Source organism: Melitaea cinxia, chromosome 18, assembly GCF_905220565.1.
Source record: "Melitaea cinxia chromosome 18, ilMelCinx1.1, whole genome shotgun sequence".
In the NCBI taxonomy this organism is placed as follows: Eukaryota; Metazoa; Arthropoda; class Insecta; order Lepidoptera; family Nymphalidae; genus Melitaea; species Melitaea cinxia.
Window position 1 is genome coordinate 8485991 of NC_059411.1, and position 27745 is coordinate 8513735.

General features: G+C 34.9%; 2 protein-coding genes across 2 annotated transcripts; one reads left to right on the top strand and one right to left on the bottom strand.

The window, feature by feature from the left end:
- Positions 1–1322: 1322 nt before the first annotated feature.
- LOC123662361 (WD repeat-containing protein 37) lies at positions 1323–16185 on the bottom strand. The gene is made up of 9 exons (XM_045597210.1): positions 15777–16185; positions 15556–15672; positions 15276–15467; positions 11085–11257; positions 10230–10458; positions 9149–9287; positions 5115–5184; positions 4393–4569; positions 1323–3588 (listed from the first exon to the last, which is right to left on the bottom strand). Exons 1-9 carry the CDS (start codon positions 15952–15954, stop codon positions 3463–3465), a joined length of 1401 nt encoding a protein of 466 aa, XP_045453166.1. The 5' UTR covers positions 15955–16185; the 3' UTR covers positions 1323–3462.
- Positions 16186–18343: 2158 nt separating this feature from the next.
- On the top strand, positions 18344–27371 carry LOC123662278 (transcriptional adapter 2B-like). The gene is made up of 10 exons (XM_045597141.1): positions 18344–18529; positions 18604–18663; positions 18742–18883; positions 18957–19174; positions 20080–20152; positions 21488–21641; positions 23819–24032; positions 25600–25670; positions 26744–26876; positions 27231–27371. Exons 1-10 carry the CDS (start codon positions 18419–18421, stop codon positions 27369–27371), a joined length of 1317 nt encoding a protein of 438 aa, XP_045453097.1. The 5' UTR covers positions 18344–18418.
- The last annotated feature ends 374 nt before the right edge of the window (positions 27372–27745 follow it).

A 27745-nucleotide genomic window follows, 5' to 3' on the forward strand; every position in this document is an offset into this window, starting at 1 on the left:
ACGATTAATTTTGCTTACGAACCGTTCAATTTATACATACCGCGTGTAATACAAATTATTTCTTTGAATATAGGAATGGGGGTTAGTCATTAACTTGGCAAACAACTGGAGTTTACTCCTGTTTCCTCGAGAACAATAACTGTGATAATCAATTTTTTTTTAAATTAAATTAACAAAATTACAATTAATTTAAACAAAAATGATTGACAAGATATTAAAAATTAAAATGTTCTATCAAATTAATAAAATTAAAATCAATTTAAACAATTATAATCCTAAATTCAAAACATAATTTAACGTTTACTATTCGTGTTGGTACAGTAAATACTGGTATACTAAATACCTTGCTACAGATAAAAACGCTGTAAAATGTCATTGCCGTTTCATTGTTTCACACGATTACACTCTCCATGTTTTTGTTTTAATACTGCTCCTTACATCATTTCTTAAGGAGTAACTTCAAACACTAAACTTCAAACAATGGATTACTAAATTATGCATAGTAGGTACATGAATGCACGAGCAATAAAAGGTAGTTTTAAATTAAATATTTTGTTTCAACCATGTTAGCCTCCATTATCAAACTTGACTAGGGAAAATTGTTCTCTATAATAATTAAAAAAAAAAATGAAAAACACTGGTATATCTAAAGATATGTAAGTGTTAATGATATAGAAAACTACACCAATACTCATATGATACAATCCTAATGATGAAGCTGTAATGATATAATTAAAGATCTTTTTTTTAATAAGCTTACTTAATTTTAAGACAATATGAAAATAATCTAAAACAGGATTTTAGCTAGGTATATTTTAAAAATTATTAATGAATAATCATTTGTCAACATATTAAGCCTTTGTAACAATTTTTATTAGTAAATTTAATGCAAACAATAATAAGAGTCAGTGTCTGTAAATAAGAGAAGGAAAAAGTTAAATATGCAGAGATAAAAATCACATTAAAATGCGTTGCAAAATAAATTAAGTATTTTTTTTAATAATAAATTTCATTCTAGGAATGAGGTTAATACTTTAATATAGTTAAAATAATATTTTCATTTCAAAAAGGGTAAAAAATTATTTTCTTATTATCTTTGCCAGAATTCTATATATTAGCTTTTAGAAAGAAAATGATCTCTTTTATTATTAAACGAATTATACTTATCCATTAAATCTTATATATAAATAAACTAGTAAAAGCCAACAACAATATTTCTAATTTCGTAAACAACAATTCATAATAATTTGTGCGAAACAAATAATAAATTACAGAGAAGTAATAAGCAACGTCTTGTCACCTTATTTATAAGAGAAATACAATTTAGGAATAACATTATATTTATCACAAATGATCGATAACGATGTTTTTTCTCACTGATTATTTTCTTACATATCTATTTTTATACAGAAGCATATCATTAAAAGAGTACATTTTATTTTTAACAAGGAGTCTTACATAAGAACATTTAGAATACACAGTAAAGTTACATTTAAAATGTTAAGAGTAATTACATACTTTTATAATTAAAATATCGCAGAGGTCTCCTTTTGAAGTTATATTGCGTTAAAAATATCTGATATGTTGCGATAATCTATTATATAGATAGATACAAGCGAGAGGCATTCAATTAAACCTAATAATAAGTATGCGTATAGATACTTTCTTTCAAAGCTATTTATAAAAAAATCGATTTTCCGATATGGTTTGATCAAGGGCTATCGGGTGATTTATTTACGCGAAACTAAAACTAATTCTATTTTACTAACTTTTTGGATATACGTTTATAGAAAAGGGAATTTACTATTTGTGATTTAATTTTATGTCTCTTGATTGTATCTACCAGTGGGGCAGACTTTTTTTTACAATTTTTCAATTCAATTTGTAAATTACATTTCTCAAACATTAATGTTACCTTACCACTCTTGGAAATTATCGAAACACGTACTAATGTACTTGTAATTGTCAGAATGTCACTTGTTTTATATATATTTTGGTAGTGATATTGGTAACTTCAAATATTATGAAGTATTGTATGGAGAGTTAATTGCAATTTTGTTAATTTGTATTTAATTTCCTTAAAAGATCAAGCGTGGTATTACCATTTTCTTTCTAAACAGTAATTTAAATATTAATGTTCGTAATATTATTAAAATATTACGAATTATTCAATTTAAGTAAACGATGAATATTTTCAAATTTTATAGTAAGACTTCTAGTTTTATAATCATTTAAAAGTTCATATGTTGCGAACCAAATTCTCCCTGTACCTGCATATGTTTTCATGAAACAGTGTTGGACAATTTTATTTGCAATGCTAGTATATTGAATTAAAATACATTCTAGTAAATTGCATACTAAAAAAATTACATTCTGACGTAGGTGTTAAAGAATTGAATTCTAATGACTGATGTGACAAAATATTTAAAAACCAAATATTAAAAAATGAAGTCATAGTTAAGTATGTTCCTACCTGTGTAAGGCAATTCAATTACGTTAGCAATATTTGAGAAACTTTTAAATACGTAATAAAAGTTAGAGAGATAAACATACAGTAGGAGTTTTGAGTAATACTCCTGCAGTATACAAGTAATTAATTTTTTCTTTATATATTCGTACACGCAACTTTTATTTGAATGTCACGTAGCAGTTAATAAAACAATTGCAGGACGGGAGTAAAAGGTTCACAAATAGCATACACCATACACATTTATAGCCGATAGTCCTGTGTAAGGGTCAATGCGTAGGCGCAAGCAACCTTTTTAGTAATATTTCTATAAAATAATATTTATATTAGTCTTTAGCGATTAGCTGCATTCAATAATGTTAAATGTGTATTTTTTTTAAAGTATTTCAATAATAAAAGGATGTCACTAATATTTAAAAATGACCCTTCCCCACCAGGCGCGGTGTGTTACAGTCCTCAGTTAGCGTATTCTTTGATCCTTTAGCTACCCAGTGGTGTAATTTTTGGATGGAGATGATAGATATGTAGCTCGAATAAACTTTATCCCCCGATTGTGTTACCATCGTATTCAACCGACGTATTCAAGTCAAAATTCATCACATGATGTTTTTTTAGCAACTTTTTAACCCCCCCACTGCCCTTCGTGATGTTTTGAGGTTTTAGACTACAATTACTGTCTCTTGTCTTGTTTTGACTATATTGAAAGTTTAATAATACCTACTATTTTTAAATACAGGTATATAATCTGATTAAATTTGGAAATACTAAGCATTGTGATAGAAATTTCCAGTCAGACATCAAGATTGCAAGGTGTTTGATGCTTTCGAAATCGCGCGTTCAACGAGTAATAAATACGCGCATATCTCTTTTACTCCTTGTGATATTTCGTGATTTTCTTTCCTTTCGAACCTTACGTGATTAATGGACGAGCTACTACATTGGCCCTGTACATAGAACCTATCGGCATAATAATACCAATGTGTTGAGGTAGAGATTCAGTTGTCCTTGGAGGGTTGTATGGACCAGCCGAGGATGCGGCGGTCAAAGCCGCAGCTGAAGAAATTGATATTAGATGATATGTCCTCCGCCCAAGCCACAGATGTTACCATACGGCGATGACCCTGAAGTGAAAAGTTTAGATAATAAGATAGTTAAAATTGTAATAACATTTTTTTTTATCTTAACGGCTATATTAGCTGTTGCTTCCGACTCCGTCTGTATTGAAATTATAATAATCATATATAAAATATTTATTATATTATATGATATAAAAAATAGTAATTTTTTCCTGTATTTGCAGCATTTTTTCGTTAATCCTCCTCATTTAGTGGTCAAACTGTCAGCCTTCTTAGATAAATGGGCTATTCAAAACTAAAATAATTTTCAATTTCGATATTTCCTGAAGTTATCGCTTTGAACCAAAAAGATTCTGTTAAAGATTTATAATTTATTTATTTATTTTTTTTTTTATGTCACTAGGTCGGCAAACAAACGTACGGCTCACCTGATGGTAAGCGATTACCGTAGCTTATAGACGCCTGCAATACCAGAAGCATCGCAAGCGCGTTACCGACCCAATCCCCAATCCCCCCAGGAGCCCCCAGGAATTTAAAACTTAAAGTCAGCTGCAGTATTATGTTTACAATAATTATAAGTTAACATATTATTAAGTTAATATAATATTACAACGACAAGTTAACTACTTACTGTTTAGGGCCGAGAATCGAAAATCAAGGGGGTTGAGGATCAAGGCTTGAGGGTTTAGGATCGAGACTTGAGACTCAAAGATCGAAGGTTGAAGATCAAGGTTAGATGGTCAAAGGTAAAGGATTGAGGAGTAAAATCGGAGGTCCAGGACGAAGCATGAGAAATGAGGGTCGAGGGTCAAGGGAGTATAGCTGTCTAACCAAGGGAGGGTGTGCTACCTGTCTGCTGGAGCGCGGCAGGCGCGCCAGGCGCTGGCCCTGCAGGTCGAACAGCCGCACCTGGCGGTTGTCGTGCGGGATGGCGATGAGCCCGGCGCCGCTCACCGCCACGCGGTTCACCGACGAGTCCGAGCGGATGGTGGCCAGGGCCGAGCGCATGTTGCGCACGTCCCACACCTGTACAAGTGTACACACATCAACTTATTGTTTCACGCATTTTAATTAAACAACTTTTTCGGATTTTATCGCGGTTTATTAAGTTTTTTAGATGGCCGACGTTTCGGAAACTTTCCAGTTGATCAGTCCTCGAAAAAGTTGTTTCATTTATAATGAGTGAAATTCGCGTAAACATTAGAAAACAATTGTTTCGCGATTCAGACTGTAACATCCTACAGCTGGACATAGGCCTCTTTCTCCATGTAGGAGAAGGATTGGAGCTTAACCTACCACGCTGCTCCACTGCGAGTGCTGGATATATTTCGTATTATGAGTAACAATCGCAATCAGGTATTTATGGTAACAACCGGGACCGACAGCTTAACGTGCTCTCCAACGCGCCACACAGTGGGAAAACCCACAAGGACTATGACATATGTATGGCTAATAAATGTATAACATGTGCGGGATCGAACCCGCAACAGCCACAAACCAGTGCTGTGACCGTTGCCTCAACACATCTTTTATATTCATGATATTAGTTAGTACGATTAAATAAAAAATACCTTGACTGAACGATCATCAGATCCAGAAACCACTTTATCTTCACGAGTAAATACTGCAGATGTGACACTCCTGAAAAACAGTCGTTTTAGATATATCATAATAACGTATTAATAAAACAGCAGAGATTGTCTAGAAGCTATAATATAACATATCAAAAGTCGTCATTAACAAAACCTATATATAAAATATATAATATCAAATAATTTGTCTTCAATCTTTTTAAGGTAAAAAAAAAGGATTTATGATGGAAATAAATTTAATATATGTTACAGTTTAAAATCTTACAAAAATTATATGTATCAATCATATTGTTATTTTCCAATTTTTCTACATAATATGTTGAGACAAAAAAGCGTATGGACCACGTGATCATAAGCCGGAAAAACAAAGTCGCTTTCCGCTCTCTGTATGCATAGATTTTTAAAACTACGCAACGGATTTTGATGCGGTTTTCTTTAGTAAATAGAGTGATTCCAGAGGAAGCTTTATATGTATAATAATTGCCAATTGTATTTCGCTCTTTCAATAGTAACCTAAATAAAAGATGTTTGTATTGTCTATTGTCAAAAAAGCTGTGAACGTGGTATATAGAGACATTCTGTAGTATATTCAGTATCAGCATTGTAATTTTACTAAACAGCACAGTTTTCAGCACAGTAATTTTGTACTAATATACACACACACTTCAGCCTATCGCAGTCCACTGCTGGACATAGGCCTCCCCAAGTTCGCGCCACACATCCCGGTCTTCCGCAATCCTCATCCAGCCTACACCGGCAATCTTACGTAGATCGTCGGTCCAACGGGCCGGAGGACGTCCCACACTGCGTTTGCCAAGACGCGGTCTCCACTCTAGGACCCGTCTACTCCAACGGCCATCGGTCCTGCGACACAGATGACCAGCCCACTGCCACTTCAACTTGCTAATTCTGTGGGCTATGTCGGTTACTTTCGTTCTCTCGCGGATAGTCTCATTTCTAATCCTGTCTTTGAGAGAGACCCCAAGCATAGCCCGTTCCATTGCACGTTGAGCGACTTTAAGCTTGTGGACCAGTCCCTTCGTCAGTGTCCACGTCTCGGCTCCGTATGTTAACACAGGCAGGACGCATTGCTCGAAAACTTTTGTCTTCAAGCATTGCGGAATCTTCGAAGTGAAGACTCGACGGAGCCCGCCAAACGCCGCCCAGCCCAACCGAATCCTCCACTAATATACAGTTTATATATTTTCAAAAGAGTAACTGCGGAGTTTTTTGCTGATTCTTCTCTGCAGAATCTACATTCCGAATCGGTGGTACCTTTACTTCTACAAATATTGATTTTTAAAGTTTTAATTTGTAAAATGACGATCCGAAAGTGCTCTTCGAGCCTATTTGAATAAAGCTTTTATTGATTTTGATTTTTGAGCATTGCACCCGTGCACAGCCAGGGCGGGCGCTAGTAATATACAGGGTGTTTGGTGGGGTGTTGGACAAACGGTCAGGGGGGTAAGGGGGGGTCATTGCCAATATATCTGGCCACTTAACTTAGGTCATTGCCCTTTTATTTTTTTTTCATGCAGCATTTAATTGTTTTTTACAAAATCTCCAGAATTCATCATTCAAACTCACAAAAGACAAAAAAAAAATGTGTTACGGACCCAAATTATTTTTATTTCTTGTTTTGAATAAATTGCCAACATTTTGAAACCATATTTGTAAGTGTAACATGAAAAAATACGAAAATATGGGCCTTCAAAGTTTTAAAGAGTTGCAAAATTTTACCAAACTACCAACTTTAAAGTGATATAAAAAAAAAAACCATACACGATAGGGTTTTAACTTTTTTTTTTTAAATATCCTGCATTTATGTCCTTTCCAAAAATGTATCATTTGCTATCAAAAAAATTTTTTGAGTAGAGATATTCACCAAAACATAACGCGCGGTCAAAAATCGCTTACTTAAATAAACATCATCATTATCATCATTACAGCCTATATAGTCCACTGCTGGACATAGGCCTCCACAAGTTTACGTCAAAAATAACGTGAACTCATGTGTTTTGCCCATAGTCACCACGCTGGGCAGGCAAACAAAATTGCAAATTAATAAACATAATTGGTAAGTAAAGTCATGTGTATTTAATAAAGAAAACTAAAAAGGTTTTCTGAATTGAGTTTATAAAAAAACAAGGGATTATTAAATTTCTCTAATGACGACCAAGCACCAGTATCACGCTTGTAGGCAGGCCTTCCTCGAGATGGACCGAAACGACGGTGGACAAAAAACTAATAATAAAATTTGTTTAAAATGATACAATGAATCAGTTTCTAGTTTCTATCACGCAGTTAAAAAAACCTGTTTTTATTCAAACCCCTAGACTACTATGCTGTGATTGGCTAAGTAGTTTTATGTCTCGTTCGTTAGAGAGAGTAACAAAGTTCCTTATCTGTTTCTGTCGATCAGTCCGTCTTCAGATCGGTCAGATTTATTTTGCACACCGATATTGAAAATGAAAACTTTTTAAAAAGTATCTTATGGACAGACGAGTCTAAATTCACTCGTGAGGGAATACTCAACTTACATAACCTACATCATTGGGCGCGGAAAGGTGAAAATCCTAAATTAAAGAAACAAACACGCTTCCAAAGAAAGTTCTCAGTAAATGTGTGGGCAGGAGTAATTAGAAATAATGTGATTGGGCCGCATTTCTTACCAGACAATTTAAACGGAGATAATTATTTGGAGTTCCTCCAAAATGATTTACCGGAACTCACATGTAATTTGCCAATAATGGAAGAAGATAGGCCCATCATTTTCCAACATGACGGATGTCCTGCCCACTGGCGCCTGACAGTTAGGGAATATTTAAACGAAGTATTTCCTAATTCCTGGATTGGTCGCGACGGTCCTATACCATGGCCTCCACACTCCCCAGACCTTACTCCAGTCGATTTTTATGTCTGGGGACGTGTGAAGGGACTCGTCTATACGGAAGAAATACAAAGTCGCGACCATTTGAGAGAGAGGATTATTGATGCATTCGACCTTTTGAAGCAAGAAATGCTGATGGCCACTACGACGACGGAAATAAGAAAAATATACCCTGCTTGTATTAGAAATGGTGGCCAATACTAGTACCACAATTTGAACAACTTTTATAATAAAAGTCTTGTTTTTAATTTTGTTTTGTTTTTATTTATTGTTTATTAATGCCAAACAATGCTAGGTCTGCCTACAAGCGTGATACTGGTGCTTGGTCGTCATTAGAGAAATTTAATAATCCCTTGTTTTTTTATAAACTCAATTCAGAAAACCTTTTTAGTTTTCTTTATTAAATACACATGACTTTACTTACCAATTATGTTTATTTAAGTAAGCGATTTTTGACCGCGCGTTATGTTTTGGTGAATATCTCTACTCAAAAAATTTTTTTGATAGCAAATGATACATTTTTGGAAAGGACATAAATGCAGGATATTTAAAAAAAAAAAGTTAAAACCCTATCGTGTATGGTTTTTTTTTTATATCACTTTAAAGTTTGTAGTTTGGTAAAATTTTGCAACTCTTTAAAACTTTGAAGGCCCATATTTTCGTATTTTTTCATGTTACACTTACAAATATGGTTTCAAAATGTTGGCAATTTATTCAAAACAAGAAATAAAAATAATTTGGGTCCGTAACACATTTTTTTTTTGTCTTTTGTGAGTTTGAATGATGAATTCTGGAGATTTTGTAAAAAACAATTAAATGCTGCATGAAAAAAAAATAAAAGGGCAATGACCTAAGTTAAGTGGCCAGATATATTGGCAATGACCCCCCCTTACCCCCCTGACCGTTTGTCCAACACCCCACCAAACAACCTGTATAACACAAGGGGTATTGCAAGTATGTTGCCGGCCCTATCACCACTGTCAATACAGGGCATTCTCACTAGCTTTACAATATTTGAGTAGAGATACTGCTGTATATAAACAACCAGTCTCAAATAACTTCTAGTATGTTATCAAGTGTCAAAATTGATAAAAAGTGTTAATAAGATTCAAGTTGTAATTACTCTGTATGTCCTTGAAAAACTGAAACCGAGTGTATTGGTTCACGGAAGTCCCACAAACGGAAAGTGGTGTCCCTTGAGGCTGTCACCACCAATCTTGAACTGTGATGTGCTGAGGCGTGGGTTAGCTCGTGGTCGTGACCTGTAGGTCACAAAAAGATGGTAACAAACAAGAAAAAAGAATATTTAAGTAGGGTTTTAGAGGTAATCAATAAATGACTATCATACGTTTAATAGGGGATAGGGAAATAGTTTTTTCTATAATTTATAATAGTTATTTCTAAGTATTAAAACTATTTATACACACACACACACACACACACAAAAACAAACACACACAAAAACAAACACACACACACAAAAACAAACACACACACGCACACGCACACGCACGCACACGCACACACACTCACACACTCACGCACACACACACGCACGCACACATGCACGCACACACGCACGCACACACGCACGCACACACGCACGCACACACGCACGCACACACGCACGCACACACGCACGCACACACGCACGCACACACGCACGCACACACGCACACACACACACACACTCACCCACGCACGCACACACACACGCACACACACACGCACACGCACGCCTTTGTAAGTTCCCCTATCCCTTAGTCGCCTCTTACGACACCCACAGGAAGAGAGGAGGTGGCTATATTTACATAAAATTATCAATTTCATAAATATATTAATATTTGCTACCTTCGCGTGTATGAACAGCTTCTGATTTATTTTTAAGCAGTTTTAAAACATAAAAATATCACACTAAGCCCTAAAGGTGTTTTACATGATGCGTTTATTATAAGTAGATTATTTACATGCACTTATAAAACTTCTTTACAGAACTCTCAATTATAAATTGTCAGTTTATAAGCCAATAAGGATAGGAGTTTAACACACGTTTAGATAATATTTAGATACCGTGAACAAATTAGCTACTTAATTGAATAAGAGTTATAGGAGATTCTGAATTTACTTTTTACTTAGCACACAGAAATTTTCAATTTTTTTTCTTTACACTAGACTCTTACGTTAATTTTGGTAATTTTACATACCTGTAAGTATTTGTAAGCAATCCCCAGTCTCGACGTCATACAAATTAGCCGTCCTATCCCATGAGGCGGTAATGACGTGATCTCCACCTGTCAACCAATCAGCGGCGACAACTACACCCAAATGACCAGTTAGTTCGATGAGAGGTGTACGCAAGACTTCCGGTCTGTCACCCTCGCCAAGACTTTCTTCACCACCCCCATCCAATTCCTCTTCAGATGACTGGCCTCGCTAAAAAGAGTAATGTTCTTATATACAATCAGGACCGGATCTACTATATGGCATTTTGGACTTCAGGCCAGAGCTCCGTGGATTCAAGGGGCCCCCAGCTAAGTCGTTAAATTCAAAAATAGACGATAACGCGAATTCACAATTTTACTAAATTAAACAGATCGTATGGTTTGCAGCCCTGCGAATCCTACGATTAATCAAGTGTTAGTACTTCGAACTGACAGTTAAAATGTTCGGCTGCCATTACACATTATCTCAATCGTGGTCAAATTAGGTGGGCTCGTAAGTAGTATTAGCCCAGGGCACCCTAAACTCACGGTCTGGCCCTGTATACAATAACTAGATGTAGAACAAACAAATAAAGAAGAAGATTAAAATGTAGTCGTGTATATGGAAGCCAAATTGCAATCTTTATGAAATAGTTTTTTTTTTTAATTTTATTCTAATTTATTTTCACCCGCACACACGCACGCGCAAGTTAAATATGTCTAAGCTTTTAATTAGTGAATGAGATAAAAGCTTGATTTGAAATTAGAAAGGTGTTGAGACTTGTTTATATTAGTATAATATATATACTACATGACTATATATGCAGTCATTTGTAATTTATTAATAATGAAACTTACAGGCAAATCCCAATTAACAGCCGCCTGCCAGACGTGTGCAGTGTTGTCACCGCTGCTTGTGAGGGCGATATCCCTGCTCGGGTGAAATCTGATAGAGTTTACTGAGCCAGAGTGACCAGTGTACTGGAGTAAGCACTTGGCCCATTCTACACTCCAAATACAGGCTGTGTGATCTAAATGAAATAAAACATAAACTTATATACACTAAATTTTTAAATATTCAATCATACTTTCATCCTATTGCAGTCCACTGTTTGACATAGGCCTCCACAAGTTCGCGCCAAAAATGGTGTAGCTCATGTGTGTTGCCCATAGTCACCACGCTGGGCAGGCGGGTTGGGGACCGCAGGGCTTTGTCGCACCGAAGACGCTGCTGCCCGTCTTCGGCCTGAGTATTTCAAAGCCAACAGTTGGATGGTTATCCCGCCATCAGTCGGCTTAATAAGTTCCAAGGTGGTAGGGGAACTGTGTTAGCCCTTAGTCGCCTCTTACGACATCCACGGGCAGATACATTTTTATCTGTTTTTATCTGGGCTTTCTGGATTCCAGATGGCTATCTGGAAAATTAAAAATTGTATGAAAATTTTGGAAGGAGGATTTACCGGAAGAGTTGGGGTGGCTATATTCTTTGATGCCGTAGCCACACAGGTAAATATTCAATAATATAATCTATTTGATTTTTCGAAAAATATTATTATTTACGAAGAATTCTAGAAGAGTAATATAACTAGCATATCTAGTTCATTCGTTCCATATTTCTAACAGAATTTAATGTTAAGAACCTACTTTTTTATAACATGATTTTAGTAAATTTATGTAATTTTTTATATGTGTTATTAAACTGGCGTCCTACCATTTTAATGCGATATCAGAATCGATATTATAACCTAAGTATAGAACTTACTTGCCGTAATGCTTGAATAAAAATAATATAATTAATTATTAAATAATTATCACTACATAGTATAAAACAAAGTCGCTCCCCGCTGTCTGTATGTTTAGATCTTTAAAACTACGCAACGGATTTTGATCCGGTTTTCTTCAGTAAATAGTGATTCCTAAGGAAGTTTTATATGTATAATACATACATAATATAGTAGAGGAACACTGATAGTTTTTGCACCCGTGCGAAGCCGGGGCAGGTCGCTAGTTCTTAATAAAATTACCGTCGTGTGTATGTTAGTATCGTGTCAATGACCGAACATTTGTGTTTTACAGTGAAGTCAGTTATTTATAGGCAATTTTCCCATGGAACATTTTTTAGCAAATTTTTCGATTTTAAAGTTACATAAAAGGTAATGAGCTGTACTTACTACTGCTTCATTTTTTCACGTATTATTTAGACAATGGTAAGCCTATATGGCCACAGAAATATATAAACAGAAAGTCGCCAGTTTAATGAGTTGTGGTATATTTCAAATATGATTATTACACATTTTTTTGTAAAAAAATTTCGGCCTTCTACCTGGGTATGAATAGATAGTCACTATAGAAATAGATGAATCTTTGATTACTTCAAGATTGTCATCAAGAAAAAAAAAATTTGATAAATGCCCCATGCTGAATGGCTTAAGTTGAATAAAAATCCTGTATTCTGGAAAATACAAAATACACGCTTGACTACTGTATCCCCAATACCAGTACACACTATGCTTATATATATTATACTACACTATGCTTCCTAAGCAAACTATTATAATAATACAGAAGTTAATTTACCCGTCCTAGGTACTGTACTTCATTAGTTTGTTTATTTCTCATGTAATGTATATTTTATAGTACATAGAGGTATTACAAATAATATTAAAGGTTAATTTTTTGAAATTTAATTAAATGAAGTTAGCTCTATTATACCCTTTTTCCTTTCCTTTTTGTTTACTTGTGCACAACACTACAAAAATTCAGCAAGGATATTTCAAAGTAAGATAAAGCAAAACCTTCAAGGTAAACTTAGTGGTAGAACTTACGAATCTTAAACCACAATAATTTTGAAATGACCAAAAAACACTAATGTTTTATAATACGTACTGTATCCTGCGCGCGTCACTGCGCTTTTTTTATTTTATTTATATATAATAAAATTGTATTTTAAGTGTAAGACCTCAGCTATATTTATAGACTTTTTTAGCTATAACAATAGCTATTTTAATTTCAGGAAAATTAATCACATTTAAATAAACATAATTGTAAATGAAAAGCATAATTCTTTTTATTAGTTTAATTTAAGTATAAAATAATTATTATAACTTATAAGGCCTTGACTTGAATCTATTAAAGTTTTAAAATATGTTTTATAATTTAACTAGTCAACCTTGAGTGACGACATGTATTAAGACAAAAACAAAATTTCCATAAAATATGAATGTTTATTATTAAATTCTTCTTAAAAAACTCCTACTGATCCTATCTAATACTAGCAATTCTTTTATATATTTATATACAGAATCTGAATCTCGGAAACGGTTCCAATGATTTTCATGAAATTTAGTATGCAGGGGATTTCGGGGAAGATAAATAAATCTGGTTAGGATTCATTTTTAGAAAATGTCGTTTTATCCCAGTTTTTAGACATTGAAAAAATGGCAAAGGTGGGAAATTGGTCCGTTGCGATTGATCGAAACGACCACAGTTCAAAATTCAAATCCTCAAATTTCCAGATCGATTTGTTTTTTTTTTTTTTTTGCTAATTGCAATGGTTATTTTTTATTTAAATAGTCAGTTCTTATTTTTTGTTATTATGTCGGTAAAATCGAAAAAAAATATTCATATTTTAACATTATTAGTTTTTAATTATTTGTTATTTTTGATTTTTTATATTTACTTAATTTTTTTATTATTGTTGGTAAAAAAAAAATTATTCATATTTTATAAATATGTAATTCGTATTTAAATATGATTTCCAAAAAACACGATTTACTAAAAATACCGAACTAAGCTCGGTCACCCAGGTACTTAATAGTATAAATGCAAAAATTTGTGAAGATGGATGGGTGTTTTTTTATTCTTTTAAGCAAAAACTAACAAAGGACATCCATTAATTACGTGAGCTATTTTTCGATCAGTTTAGATCCCTCCCACCCTTTGGTGAAATTTAGTGAGATTTGCTTGGCCCCGCCTTCCCTTACGTGAGATTTGCTTGGCCCCCCCTTCTCTTACGTGAGATTGACGCTGAATATAATATTGACGGGAAAAATAAACTGTTCAAGTATACTATAGTTAATGAGATTTATTTTAGCGGGCAAAATCAAAACTCAAAATATATATTTTTTTTGTAATAGGTGTTTATATATCTTTGTATAGGTGCACTTTTGCATAAGGGGACATTCATTAATTACGTGAGCTATTTTTCGATCAGTTTAGACCCCTCCACCTCCCCTTACGTGCGATTGACGATGAATATATGAGCAAAATGAAGTCAAAATATATTTTTTTGTAATATCTGTTGTATATATGATATTTTTTGAAGTTGATGTGAGATTTTCGATTATCCCCCCCTCTGTTTAAATGAGATTTGGTGAGATTTCACTAGACCTCTCCCCCCATTCTGAGCACACGTAATTAATGGATGTCCCTAAACTAATTGTAATGAAACCTAGTATGTAGACAGCTGGATATCTAGAATAACACGAAGGCTACTTTTTATTTCGACATTCCCATCAGATTGGAAATTACGCAGGTTAAACTGCGAGGCATAGTTAGCTGTACATATTGTTAATATTGCAAGTTAAAGAATTTAATTTGTTTTTTCACTTCATTCATTATAATTAAATTCTATTTATAATGAAGGATTGTGTTATAATAATGAGGAAATTGTCTAGCACATGGCATCATTTGCAGTGTGGCTGCTTTCTACTCCAGTGGTTGTTAATTTAATTTTCACTTAAAATATTTACTTATATGTATAGTTATTCTGAAAATGTAATGTATATTTACCTATATCATTCAACCTTTAAGTAAAACATTAGCATATTTTTAAAATATTTATTATTGTGTTTGAGAAAAAAGTAATTGTTAGTACAATAAATATGATATATACAATGTTACTTAACTTCTTCTTCTTTTACTTTGGCTCCCTGAAGGATTTGCCGATATATTTACTTAACTTACTTTAAATAAATAATTAAATAATGTATCATACCATGTTGTTTTCATTTTGTATTCATTAAAGCAGCGTATTAAGTATTAACTTACCAGCAGAAGCAGTTCCAATTAATGACTGATTGGGGCGAGCTGTAGAAACATCCCAGATGCCATCCTTGTGTCCAGTGAATTCTCGAATGAGTTGACAATTGTATGTAGGAGCCTTAAAACTGGACACAATCTTACTTGTCTGTACCTTCAATTTGTGACTGGCTTTTACCTTTTGTGAATTGCTCTGGGTCACTGCTTAAAAATAATAGTAAGTTTTATTTTTATGCTGTTGTTGTAAACACAGCCACACATATCAACACACATTAATAAATAAACTTACATTTAACTTTAGAATTTTTTCCTGAAGTTTCAAACTCTATGTAATCAATATTTTGTTTATCTCCCACATAGCTTTCTCGTTCTAATTTTTCACTGAGAATATCAATTTTCTCTTGTACTGTAACATAAATAATTTAATTTAGTTTTATTTTATTTTCAGCTTTGCTACACAAATAAATAGAATAATTTACTGAATAATAAGCAATACTTGTATTCACTTACAATTTAAATTTTCCGAATACAGAAGGTCAAATTCTTTCTCTATTTGCGAAAACAGTTCATGCAGTCGAGATCTAAAGATAGGGGGAATAGACGTTTCAGAGTCTTCCATTTTAAGGTAGTTCGGTAATCCATCAGAACCTTCAGTTAGTGCTTGAAGTCGCCGCTTACTCGATTTCATGATCAAAGCGGATACTACTGCAAAGATTTCAACGATCAACTATCACATTACATTGCACTCTTTACACAGCCGTGTATTTGGCCTAAATAATACCTAAACCGAATACTATATTAATATTTTAGAACCTAAACATCAAATTGAAAATTATCTAAAACGTATTGAGCACACGACTACACCATTACGAAAATTCGCAACAAAAATATTGGTTTCGCTTTTGACGTTACACTGTACTACTACTACAGTATTGCTACAGTACCTTAGAGATACGCACAGACTACACTACTAGAGATTCCAAACGTATGTTTTGCTTTTGACAATCCGTATAAATAATTATAATATATTTTAGTTTCCATTTACTAACACAGACACTGAGTTACACTGTGCAACACTGCCAAACGTTGTGGAAAAGCTTTAACTTTAGTTTCTCCAAAGAAGTCACTGTGTTATTAGCAGGATATAGAGCTAGGCTGGTCTATATCTGGGTTTGTCAGAACTTTGTAGAACCAACCATGTAGTTCCTTGCTCTTCCATACGGCCAGGCGGTCAACGGTACTCATAACTATAAGCTTACGCCATTTCTCTTTGCCTAAGAACAGCGGAGTTAATCCCTCATCAACTACTACAACGTCCATATCGCACTTGATATTTAAAAAGTACTTCCTGAGATTATAGACCTCATGTTTGTGGAAATTTCGTAGTGTTTAAAAAGTCATGACCTCCATGTGGACAAACCAAAATGTGTATATTTTCATGGGATGTATAATCTCATCGGAGACGGTTGAGGATTATGTATTCGGTACGCTCTTAACAGTTTATGGACTTGGTTATCAAGGAATCTAATTCCGTTTGAGTCCATCTCAAAATGCCAAAGGTATAAACGATTAAGGGCATAACCCAACTATTAAAGGCACCTTGTTACCGTTCGCAAGAAAGCTATTGAGAGCTTTCTTCAGCTAGCCAAAGAATCGTTCCTTTACCAGTTGCTTTATAGCTCTGTCATCAAAGCCCAATACCTCTGACATGCCGAGATATTTATAAGTTTCACCTTCGTTGAGAGATCTAAAGGGAAAAGAGTTCGTAAATAACAGCCGGGCATTTATCCACGGCTAGGTTTACTTTTTTTGTTATCAAATTATGTCGATAAACAGTCTAATTTGGTAATTAGATAGGTTAGGGTTATTTTCGTTGTCTGTAACGAAATTATGTCGATAAACGGTCAAATTTTGAGCTTAGATAATGCGACGGTTCTTGATCTAAAGCCTTACATTTATCCACACCAAACTCCATTCTTATACAAGTACTAGAAATTTCTGTTATTTTTAACGACTTGTCTACGTCTGGTAGTTTGGATGCGAAAAGCTTCAAATCATCCATATAAAGTAGGTGAGATATTGCTTTGCTCCCTCTACGAATGTGAAAGCCCAACCTTGGATCCTCTAATGAAGTGTTTAAAGGGTTTAAGGCTAGACAAAACCACAATGGACTCAAACTCAAAGTATCACTTTGAAAAATACTCCGCATAATCAGTTTAGTCCATCCTGGAATATCGACCGCATCTGGAGAAAGAGCACAAAGTAGCATCAATTTTGTATAACTCCATAACTTTCATAAGCCATGTATGAGGCACTGAATCATACGTTTTCTTGTTGTCAACCCAAGTGGCAAACAGATTTTTCCGGTTCCAGCGTACGTGTTGGTATATTTAATATATTATATACAAAAAATGTCGAAAAACGTTTCTTTACACAAAAAGTTTTAAGACACTTGTAGGTTTGAAAAATCTTACGTCCCTTTATATGGAGGTGTTACAAATTGTAAAAGTCATTTTTACGTAATTAACGAATTGACATTTTTTTAAGTGTCGAGCAGTGTGCATGTTTTTGACAGTGTTGTTGATGGAAAGCACTTTGTCGGACATCGTATTACACAGTATCACTTTTCGTTTAATTGGAAAGCAGCCTATGTGTTTAAAATACTAGTGTATATTCCCACCGTCCCACGTGACATCAACGAGGAAATAATGTAAATTTAATTGGCATGAAAAAAAGATGAAAACTATAAATATAAAAAATAATTAAGTTTTTAGGAATTTCATTGGCACAATTTAAGTTTAATAAAAACCTGAAAACAATTTAAACTGATACTGAAAAGAAAAACAGAAAAAGCGGATTTAAAATAAATATTGCTAATAGAAGCATTTATAAGCTTGTTTGAAATATACATTTGGAATTTGAGCTTTTTTTATTCATTTAGAAAATATATATACTATATAAGTTATTATATTTCACATTTTATTTCACAAACTTACGTTCAAAATGTTATTGCAAACGATTAATTATCTATATTTTAATTTTTCATTATCTGTAAAAAAAGATGGCCGGCAATGGCAAATAGAATAGTTTCAAGAAAACTGCCAACGCCAAGTTTGCCAACGCATGAGTCTTGTTTGGTATAGTTTTCAAACATGTCGTTTTCAGATTTATATGCTAAATATAATTGTATATATTGTCAAGAAGAAATAAATGGAGTGCGTGTGAGATGTGCCGAATGCAAAGATTTCGATATTTGTATGCAGGTAGCGTAGCATCATTGACGTATTTGTTTACAGTTTTGGCGCAAATTTTAAACGTTCGAAAATTTTTTTTTCAGTGTTTTGCACTTGGTGCTGAAATAGGCTCACACAAAAATGATCATTCCTATCAATTTATGGTAAATATCTTCCAGTACTATTTATCGCGATGTAAAATATAATAAGAATTGTATTACAAAGTTTATAAAATCTTGTAGGACTCAGGAGCAGTTGGAATATTCTTAGGTCGAAACAGTTGGTCTGCCAACGAGGAAGTAAGACTTTTAGATGCTATAGAACAATTCGGTTTTGGGAACTGGGAGGATATAGCAAAACACATAGAAACAAGAACACCTGAAGGTAAAACTTTTTTGTATCTGTTCGTATAAAGTGATTCTTGTTACAGCTTGTTAATTTACTATTGCATTTTTAGAGGCCAAAGATGAATATATTGCAAGATACTTAGAGGGGAGCATAGGACGTGCGACATGGGGTAACGTTGAGAGCACCAGTCGTCCGTCTCTGAACTGCGCTGACAAAGATGAAGGACCACTAAGTCCAAGTGCAGTGTCGAGACTCCCACCGCTGGCCATAACGCCAGACGAAGCTGCACAACTCGGTTACATGAGTAATAGAGATGATTTTGAAAGGGTAAAATTGCATACTAGAAATATAGTTTAATTGAAATTATTTAAAATCCTGCAAAGTTAGAAAGCCTTTATGACAACAAATTTACATTCTACTTATGAAATGCTTATTGCTGTATTAGTAATCTTTTCAAGAAAGTAAAAACTATTTTATAAATTGTATTAGTAGCTATGCTTTACTATATTATAAGTTATCTTATCGTTTTTAATATAAAATTTTATCTGTTTTAATGATATATTATGCAGTATAAAATTTTATGCCTTTATGTGCATTAAGTATGTTTTAGATTTCTTTTTAATATTATTAAACAGTAATTGTTATTATATTCTTATTATAGTTTATACACCTAAATACTGGTAGTTATGGGTTCGATTCCCACATGAGATGGATTGTCTATGTCCTTAATTAGTCTTACCACTGTGCCTTAGAGAGCATATTATCCTGTTGATTCTGATTGTTGTCATAAATACAGTGATTATTAACAACTTTTAAACTTTCGCGTTGCATTATTATATTTTAATGTTTGCACGGGGATTAACGTGAACAAAATCTCGATCTCAGGCCTCAGGGTAATATATTTTACCTTAAAAAATTTTGTTCGCGTTAATCCCCGTGTAAACATTAAAATATAACAGTGATTATTACTCACAATTGATTAAACTCTTGTCTCTTTTCCTACACAGAGAAAGAGGCCTATGCCCAGCAGTGGATATTCCGGCTGAATCAAAACTATTAAAACTAAATTTGTTGTGTCACTGTGATGTTTAACCTATTTAATAGTAAATATTCTTATGACATAAACAAATTGAAACATGATTAGTACATTTAACACTTAAGATTTATAATATTGATTGTAACTTTATTTTAAACTATATTAGGGTATTTATTTATATGATTTTGTTTATTAGGAGCATGATCATGAAGCAGAACAACTGATATCCACCCTTGAAATCAATCCAGAGGATGATGAATTGGATGTTGGTAAGTTCTACAATAGGAATAATGTAATTTATATAATTGTGTTTGCAGGCAAATGAAAAAAAAACTGACTTCAATTATATTGACAAGTAATACAACGTAGGTAGACCAAAAATTAGTCAAGTAAATACGCATTATCAAAGATTACTCCAAAAGTTGTAATCAGATCTTGATGAAATTTAAATGTGACCACGTGATAAACATCGGCTTTCGGTTAAATTATCAAAATCGGTACACCCAGTAAAAAGTTATGAGGATTTTTAAGCTTTCCTCGATTTCTTTGGGATCCTGGTCTCCTTATCATGATACCACACCAGAGATATCTGCTTTCCAAGGAAAAAAGAATTATCAAAATTCGGTTCATAAACGACGAAGTTATCATCCAAAATACATAAATATATATATATATATATATATGGTCGAATTGAGTAACCTCCTCCTTTTTTGAAGTCGGTTAAAAAGTAGGGTAACCCAATTGGTGATTTTGGACGGTGAGCCCTGCTCTGCCAAAAATAACATTAGGCGGGTAATTCCATCATACTAGAGCATTTTATATAGAGCTACGCGCCCAGGATACCTGACAATATTATAAAAAAAGAAAAATTGATCATTTAAAAAATTTGAGTGAGTAAGATTAAGCTAATGACTCAGTAGTCAGTCAGTTTTTTTTACTCTATTTATGTCCGAGGTGCCCAAGACATTTTTGTGATAGTTTTTTTTTTTTTTTATTATTAATTTTTCAAAAGCGAATTTTGCTCCTCTACCAGTAAAGTGTGCACATATAATAATGTAATGATCTTAAAAAATATTAAAATTATACAAGGTATTATTTTACTATAAAAAAAATATCAAAGTACCTTTAAACATGAAAGTTGAACTGATAAAAATATCAATAATCGATATCTACATATTTTGACTAGGTAAGAAAAACTGTGCCTAATATATGTGCCTATATAATGTACTGAGGACTCTGGGCATCATTGAATAATTCCTTGGCAATTTACTAAAGGCCATGCCCATGGTCACCAACCCGCTTGCCCAGCCTGGTGACTATGGGCAAAACACATGAGTTCACGTTATTTTTGGCGTAAACTCGTGGAGGCCTATGTCCAGCAGTGGACTGTATAGGCTGTAATGATGTAATGATTACTAAAGGATACTTATTACAGTTGTTAGATTTGTTTATTGAATGCTCAATTAATATAACCTGGACTTTGGGGGCACTATTTTAAAGAGCCTCATAAATAAACAGCTGTAATGGAGGGTTGTATGTAGGGGTATAATTTTAAAGTGCTATATAATTATTTCTGTTTCCTAAATTTGAACTTTCATTTTCAGCCCTGAAGCTTTCTCAAGTAGATATTTATACAAGAAGGTTGCGAGAAAGAACAAGACGAAAAAGGCTCGTCAGAGATTATCAACTAGTTTCAGTATTCTTCAACAACCAGAGGAACAAACAGAAACCTCTGGGGAAACTTGCCAAAGAGAAAAAGTAAGTTAAGGCAATGCCATCTTTGATCACTAGTTTTCTAGTCTTTAAAAAGGTTAAACTAGCTAACCTAACTTAATCTGTTACGAAACTATAGTAATATTAAATAATATTTAAAATCAAAGTTACAATTTTAGATTAAATTATGGGTGCTAATTAAACAAACTTCTTTTTAATAGCATTATTTGCCTCTAAAAATCTAGATTGTCTTCTAAATTAATAAGTCAGCCACAAATAACGAGCATCTGAATAATACTGTTTTAGCCAAAAGTTATCTTCTATCTAAGCCACTCTAAATACAACTCAGCAATAAATTTCAGCAATGAATTCAAGCAATAAATTTCTAAAATATTAATATATGACATCAAATAAATGACATATTCTATTAGCTTCTAATTTTTTAACTCAGTACATTTGAAATGTAACTCATCCCACATTAATTGGTAGTCAAAATTCAGCTTAAATTGCCATCAAACAGTAAATTATGGCCACTAATATTACCCAGAAACTATTGAGGGAAAACAAAATAAAATGCTTTATTTTTGAAAAATCAATTTGTGTATTGAAATATCGTTCCGTGACGTCGAGCGTGCGTGTCTGCGTTTTGTTACGCAAGGCCGAAGGGGCTGCCTACTCTCCGCGCCTCCAGCTTCTAAAGAACACTAGGGGTAGGGCAAACTAGTCTTCGTGGAGTCGGGGTAAGCTGATTCCGTTAAAAATAAAAAATAAAATGACCATTGCGTTAATTGTAAGCGCGTGTCTACGTTTGTTTTAACGCAAGAGCGAAGGGCTTCTGTAGCGCTGGAGATGTCACGGAACAAATATACGTGACTAACTCGTCGTTAGGTACATAAATCGAATGGCGCTCTCTGATTGGTGCAAATGGCCAGTCGCTGTCTTGCGCGCTCGCGCCAAATCTTCATTGGCTATTTTCACGATAAAAGAATAATTATGATGTAATATTTTACATGCTAAGTTATGATAAATGATACTGTCTATGGAAGCTTGAATTATATTTTTTGAAGAACTTATGTTGAAGCTGTAAAACATAAAATGGTGATAAGATGTAAAATTCATGGCTGAGTTAGTAAATTAGGGGGCAAATAAAAAAAAAAAAAATGTTAATATTTACTTGACACTTTCTATAGAATGTTTAGTTGGAGTTGTAAAAAAGGCGAATTAGTTTATTAGAGAGTCTAATAGAGACTATCTCGTTTTCCCGTTGCTTAGTTATAAAATGAGAAGTTAGGTCACGTTGAATTGTCACTTTATTACTAGATAATGTAAATTGAAGTTAATTGTTTATTTTGTTTGAGGACAAACACAATTATTATGTATAGAATATATTTTTCATATTTATCAAACAACATCTTTCGTATTTAAGATACCAATTTAAATGATTTATTGAAGAAATGTTGATTGAATATAACCAGCAGTATATCGGCTTAGCGAAAGCGTTCATTAACTTTAGCAATTTTTTGATGTTACTTGGCGATATTTGGTGATATTTTAAACTAAAGAAATTATTAAGCACAGTAAATTGAAAATTTCAGAATATTTTTAAATACGTGTATATAATCTTATTAAATTTTGAAAAATTAAGCATCGTGATTGAAATTGTTAGTTGTTTTTTTTTATTTTTTTATTTACAAATCGCGATTTCAACAAAAATATATACACGCGATATCTCGATATAGTCTGGTGATATTTAGTGATGTTTTTCAGAATGTTATCCCTTCCGAGCCTGACGCAATTAGTGGACTAGCCTTGAGGATTATATCTTTCTCATTAAACACACGTCTGTCTGGGTGGTGCGTGTGCCGTGGTGGCTGGCGGCCTATAAAAACTGACAGTCGCGGGTTCGATTCCTGCTTGTGGAAATTTATGTTTATACAAATATTTATTTCCGGTCTGGTTGTTAGATCTTGTACATCTCCCTACCTTTGCTTGGAGAGCACGTTAAGCTGGCGGTTGTTATCATGCACACCTTGATAGCGATCGTAACTAATCACTGGAGCAACGTTAGGGATTAAACTCGATCCTTCTCCTACATGAGGAAAGAGGCCCATATAGGCCCAGTAATGGGGCGTTACAGACCGAAGCTGCAGTATACGTTCCCGAAGCCGAATCCGAGTACAAATACTTATCGTTACGACAATAAACCGTCGGATCGCCGGCAGGGAGTTCGCGGAGCGCCTGCGCTGGACGGCGCAGTTCTACGGGCGCGCGGAGCAGGCGAGCGTGGCGGGCACGCTGTGGCGCGAGCGCGAGCTGCGCCTGCGCCTGGCCGAGCTGCACCGCTACCGCCTCGCCGGCGTCACGCGCCTGGAGGAGTGCGCGCACTACGAGCAGCACGCCGCGCACCGCAAGCAGCCGCCGGCCGACGGGCGGCGCGCGCCGGTACGATTCTACTTCCTATATGGGTTCAATGACCCGACGTTTTAAAGAACTTGGTTCTTCTCGCGCGCCGGTACGCAGCCGCGCCTTTACTGCCTATATGGGTTCAGTGACCCGACGTTGTACTGTGTGGCTACGGTACTAAAGAATTTAGCCACCCCCTCTCTTCCCGTGGGTGTCGTAAGAGGCGACTAAGGGATAACACAGTTCCACTACCACATTGGAACTTAAAAAGCCGACCGGTGGCGGGATAACCATCCAACTGCTAGCTTTGAAATACACAGGCCGAAGACAGGCAGCGTCTTCGGTGCGACAAAGCCAGCACTGCGGTCACCAACCCGCCTGCCCAGCGTGGTGACTATGAGCAAAACACATGAGTTCACGCTATTTTTGGCGTAAACTTATGGAGGCCTATGTCCAGCAGTGGACTGTGATAGGCTGTAATGATGACCCAACGTTTTACAGAACTTGCTTCTTCTCGGTTTTTCTCTGGCAGTCTTTGTATCGGTTTATGGTACGGTTACGGATCAATTTTAATTTCGTATATCCGATTTGGCTGCGATAAAATAACAGCCCCAATTTGAATCTTAATATTTCTATATATTCAGCAAGTAACTGCAATGTGAAATTATTTAATACTTGCACAATAAGTCAAGCAACTTGAGTGTTGTTTCAGCTATAAATAGAGTTAAATACCTTCACCATGACGCATCTATAACTAATTTAAAGGGCAAAAATCTATCAATCTTAGTCTACTACTGGTTAGCGTCAACCACGCTCTATCTTTTAAAAAGAGGTTTATCACTCATCACTTCAGCCTATCGCAATCCACTGCTGGACATAGGCCTCCACAAGTTCGCGCTAAAAATGGCTTGAAGTCATGTGTGTTGCCCATAGTCACCACGCTGGGCAGGTGGGTTATTTTCTCAAAAAACGTCAACACCGGATCCGACATTTGTCACCGGATTCGGTAACTGTAAAATGATGCCGGATCCGCCGGATTACCGGATCGGGTTTTCCGGATATTCGGAATGTAGATTGTACTGCAGAGAAGAACCAGGCAAGAATTCCGCAGTTACTCTATAAAAAAAAAAAAACCGTATTACAACCTTGACCCAATTAGCTGCAGCCATTGACTACGGTTTATACACAGGCTGATTATCATAAAGAATTTAATGTGATGTGATGACATTACATTATTTTATCTTAAATCTCTTTAGCTAAAAGCATTTATTACTGTTAAAACAGTATACGTGTGTGTTTACGACCTTTGCAGCTAAAGACACTTGTTTTTGTTATGATAACAAAAAACTACTGAATCAGTAATTTTGCTGGCTTTGTAATTAAAATTCTGAAACTAGATTTTCCGAAATAGTTGTGTAGTAAACTCACAAGTCCCAAAGGGATTTATGGCACTTTTTATAGGAGACATGAAAATGGTCAGAAAGAAGTATATTGAAACTTTAAAAAATTATTTGGAATGATAATTTTCCACCTTTGCAAATTTAAGTAGCATGTGTCTTGTGGTGTGGGTTTGATCTCGTATAACGGTTGTATTCGCCAGGGCAGCAGTGGGTGCCCGGACACGCCGACAAAAGAACAACCGCAGAACAGCATGCTGCAGCTAAGAAAAAGGTATGAAATGTCAGTTAATACAGTAAATTTGTACTTGTATGGAAGATATTAGGTCCTTACATATGAAATTGGCGTTTTGTATGGTCGAAACATAAAGTCGATTTTTTTGAAATCATTACATCGTATAAAACTAAGTCGCTTCCCGCTGTCTGTGTGCTTAGATCTTTAAAACTAGTGTAACTATTTGATGCAGTTTTCTTTAGTAAATAGAGTGATTCCAGAGGAACATTTATATGAATAATACATGCATAGTATAGTAGAGGAACACTGATAGTTTTTTGTAACCGTGCGAAGCTTGTGCGGGTCGCTAGTATATAATATACGATTCAGCCTATAATATCCCACTGCTGGGCATAGGCATCTTTCCCCCTGTCGGAGAAGGATCAGAGCTTAATCAACCAAACTGCTCAATTGCGGTTTGGCGGATATATTCTCTACTATGAGTTAACGATCGCTATCAGGTGTAGGTACATGATAACAACCGGGACCGACTATAAGGTTAAGGTATTCCCCCAGTCGAGTTGCTCTAGATTTTGAGCAGGATATATCTTGCCCTAACTCTTAAACTAGACTAGAGAGACCGTAACAATAAAAAATAACAATTTTGTGTCAATTTTTTTTTCTTTTTACGATTTTTGATCACTTGTGTAATGTAAGGTGTTAAAATTCCTGATTTTAGACGATTTAATTATTGTTCACCCACATTTTTCCGTTATGCTTCTTATTCGTATCAGTTATTAGTGGGTACTTGTCTGGTTTATGCGCTACCTAGTCATTAGCATTTCTTACTAGCTGACCCGACAGACGTTGGCAATGTACGCGCGAAGATTAAACAGTTTTTTAAGAAAGAAGAAGAAGATTAAACTTTTATTGTAATTTTCTAATTGAATGTGCTATTCTCTTAAATTTTAATTTCGTTGAAACTTTCTACAAAATATAAGAAAAATAAAAAAAAAGGATCAAGGCAATCAGTAGTCATTATATATTATATATCATGTATATAGATAGATTTTATTTCTTTTAATACTGTTTGTCTCCCAAATACAAATAAATAAAATGTATGTGATCCACAGAGACGCAGAAAGCGGCTCAAGTTCCACCACCCCAAAGTGCACACGGGACGCAAATACCGCATGTGGATGTTGCAAAAAGAGCTCCTGCAGCGGCGCCTGCTCGACACATCTGCTGACCTCTAACGAGATACAGGTGTTTATTCTATTTATTAGTGGAATTAAGAAAACTTTTGTACTAATTAAGTAAAGGTTTGAACTATCTCCACTTTTTAAATTTTCGAAATAAATCTCTGAAATTATATTCAGTATTTCTACAGTCAACTCTGGAATAAATTTCAATAAGGAAGTTTGAAAGTTGTTTTGGTGATGCACTAGTTAAGAAAGAAGCGTAAGGTTTATTGAGGAAGGAACACTATGTGACAAAAGGAATATTAAATATGAGTGGAGACAGATAATTATGTTGTATGAGATAAGCTAATAAAGATAAAAAAAAAAATCGCGCAAAAAATGATATAGTATGAATATACTTTGTTATAAAAAATTCCAGCTGTGCACCGCATTAAACCTGCCACCGACTCAGTATGTGACCATAAAAGGCGTGCTGCTCCGGCGGGCGCCGGCGCACGACTGCGAGGTGGACCTCGCCGTCAGCCGCTACTTGCACACCGCCGGCTGGGTGCGCAACTAGCGGGGAATCCCGTCGACAGGTTGGCCTTATAGCTGATAATGCCACACTGTATTTTGTATGACTAAGTCATTGGTACATACCACGGTGTATTTAACGTTCAATCCATTCAACCTGTAACATTTCACTGCTGGCCAGAGGCCTCTTTCTCCATGTTGGAGAAGGATCGGAGCTTAATTCACCACGCTGTTCTCCTGGGGGTTAGCGGATTCATTCCCGGTTATGAGTAACGATCGCTATCTGGTGTATATGATAACAACCGGGACCGACAGCGTAACGCGTTCTCCGATTCACGGTGGGGAGACCCAAAAGGACAGACAACCAAACAGGCGAGAATTATTTGTGTAAATAAAGAATGTAATGTTAGGTTCTTTAAT

Excerpts from the sequence above, each read along its gene's own strand:
- LOC123662278 (XM_045597141.1), top strand. The coding sequence starts at position 18,419 with ATGTCGTTTTCAGATTTATATGCTAAATATAATTGTATATATTGTCAA. Across the intron at positions 18,664-18,741 it reads ATCATTCCTATCAATTTATG|GACTCAGGAGCAGTTGGAAT; the intron begins GTAAATATCTTC and ends AAAATCTTGTAG. Across the intron at positions 25,671-26,743 it reads ATGCTGCAGCTAAGAAAAAG|AGACGCAGAAAGCGGCTCAA; the intron begins GTATGAAATGTC and ends TGTGATCCACAG.
- LOC123662361 (XM_045597210.1), bottom strand. The coding sequence starts at position 15,954 with ATGAAATCGAGTAAGCGGCGACTTCAAGCACTAACTGAAGGTTCTGAT. Across the intron at positions 15,673-15,776 it reads GTATTCGGAAAATTTAAATT|TACAAGAGAAAATTGATATT; the intron begins GTAAGTGAATAC and ends TTTATGTTACAG. Across the intron at positions 3,589-4,392 it reads TGCCGCGCTCCAGCAGACAG|GGTCATCGCCGTATGGTAAC; the intron begins GTAGCACACCCT and ends TTTTCACTTCAG.